Below are 2263 nucleotides of genomic sequence, written 5' to 3'. Positions count from 1 at the left end.
AGAGCTTCAAGCAGTGTAGTTCCACTGGCATTGCCATCTTTACGGGTGACTTTCCATCCCTTGAACCATGGCATATTAGCACTTGGCTCCAACATGTTGTCACCATTCCAACCAGAAATTGGCACAAATGCTACTGTGTCGGGATTGTAGCCAATTTTCTTAATGTAGGTGCTGACTTCTTTAACAATTTCCTCATATCTCTTCTGACTGTAGGGTGGCTCAGTAGAATCCATTTTGTTAACACCAACAATTAGTTGTTTCACACCCAGTGTGTAAGCCAGAAGGGCATGCTCATGGGTCTGCCCATTCTTGGAGATACCATCTTTGAATTCACCAACACCAGCAGCAACAATCAGGACAGCACAGTCAGCCTGAGATGTGCCTGTAACCATGTTCTTGATAAAGTCTCTGTGTCCTGGGGCATCGATGATAGTCACATAACACTTTCTGGTCTCAAATTTCCACAGGGAGATATCAATGGTGATACCACACTCACGTTCAGCTTTTAGTTTATCTAAGACCCAGGCGTATTTGAAGGAGCCCTTTCCCATCTCAGCAGCCTCCTTCTCGAATTTCTCGATGGTTCTTTTGTCGATCCCACCACATTTGTAGATCAGATGGCCAGTAGTGGTGGACTTGCCGGAATCTACGTGTCCAATGACAACGATGTTGATGTGAGTCTTCTCCTTTCCCATTTTGGCTTTGATTTAGCAGTGGTTTTCACAACATCTGTGTTCTGGTGGCAAACCCGTTGCGAAAAAGCTTAAGTTTTTTTTTTTTTTTGTTGTTGTTTTTGTTTTTTACAGGGTACCTGTGCTTGCCAGAGAGAGAGTGAGAGGGATAGTGAGAAATCATCCCACAGGGTCATGGCCACGCTGCAATCTCTCTTTCTCCACTCTCCCCATTAGGATTTTAGGCCTGCACACAATGTGTCTGGCAAGATTTTCAAGCCACCAGGTCCAGGACTCAAACTGTGGCTGACCAGGTGGAAAGCCAGTGTCTTAACCACTATACCTCCTGCTAGCTCCATGATTTTAATTTTAATTTCCCTGTGATTAATCATTTCATGCATCTTTTCATGTGCTTATTTTCCATGTGTATATCTTCTTTTATAAAGTGTCCAAATCTTTCACCAATTTAAACTGGGTTGTTTCCTTAAAATTGAGGTTCTAAAATTTAAAAAAAGATACTGTATAGGGTTATTCCATCATCACCACAATCCAACTTTAGAACATTTCCATCACCCCAAAACTGTCCCTAGAGCCCATTTAGTTACTTCGTGGTCTTACCTCTCTAGGCCCAATCAACTTACTTTTTGGCTCAGTAAATTTGCCATTTTTGGAAATTTCATATAATTCGTAGTCTTTTGTGCCTGGCTTCATTCACTTAGCATAGTACAGTTCATCCATGTTATAGCATGTATCTGTATTTGTCCCTTTTTATTGCTGAGTCATATTCTACTGTATGAATATTTTAATACCATGGTTTGTTTATCCATTTACTAGCTGATAAACATTTGGACTATTTTCTTTTTCTTTTCTCTTCTTTCTTTTTTTTTTTTTTTTTCTATTTTTAGTTTTTTTTTTTTTGCCATAGAATGTGTGTGCTTACCAAAGAGAGAGAGAGAGAAGACAAAGAGTGGGAAAGTGAGAAATCACCCCTCACCACCACCACCATCTTGGGGGAATGATCATGTTGCAATCCCTTCTCCATTCTCCTCCTGGGATTTTGGTCATGTGCATACATGCATCTGGCATGATTTTTAGGCTGCCAGGTCCAGGACTTGAACTAAGGTTGGCCATGAGGGAATTTAGTGTCTTCACCATCACACCACCTGATGGCCCTTAGACATTAGGAGTATTTACAGCTTTTACTTGCTATGAATATTGCTACTATGAATATTATTGAGTTTTGAGAATTCTTTATATATTCTAGTTATTATTATTATTTTTAATTAAGATAAGATCTTGCCATGTTATGATCCTCCTTCCTGAATCTCTGAGCAAGTATTATAGGCACATAACACTATACCCGGCCTGTGGTTAGAGCGATTTTTGCTATAGGCCACATGTACTTGCTGGAGAGCCAGAGCCAGAGACAGAAAGTGAGAAGTCAACTCCCCCCACCTCCCCCAGGAGATGGCCACTCTGCAATCCCTTCTCCTCCATTCTCCTCTCAGGATCTGGAACATGCACGCACACGTGCCTGGTATGAGTTTTTTTTTTTTTTTTTTTTTTTTTTAGGCGCGGCTCCCCCCCCCAGA

General features: G+C 41.1%; 1 protein-coding gene across 1 annotated transcript in view; it reads right to left on the bottom strand.

The window, feature by feature from the left end:
* The window catches only part of LOC102475735 (putative elongation factor 1-alpha-like 3), a 1231-nt gene extending 497 nt beyond the window's left edge, over nt 1-734 (bottom strand). The window contains exon 1 of the mRNA XM_006143666.3: nt 6-734. Within this exon, the coding sequence (XP_006143728.1) occupies nt 6-695 (690 nt within the window). The 5' untranslated portion in view covers nt 696-734. The remainder of the gene's footprint in view (nt 1-5) is intronic.
* Nucleotides 735-2263: the final 1529 nt, after the last annotated feature.

The sequence above is a fragment of the Tupaia chinensis genome, unplaced genomic scaffold (genome assembly GCF_000334495.1).
Source record: "Tupaia chinensis unplaced genomic scaffold, TupChi_1.0 Scaffold000101_1, whole genome shotgun sequence".
Lineage (NCBI taxonomy): Eukaryota > Metazoa > Chordata > Mammalia > Scandentia > Tupaiidae > Tupaia > Tupaia belangeri.
Note: the sequence above shows the minus strand (reverse complement) of the source record. Positions and strands in the feature narration are given on the sequence as shown.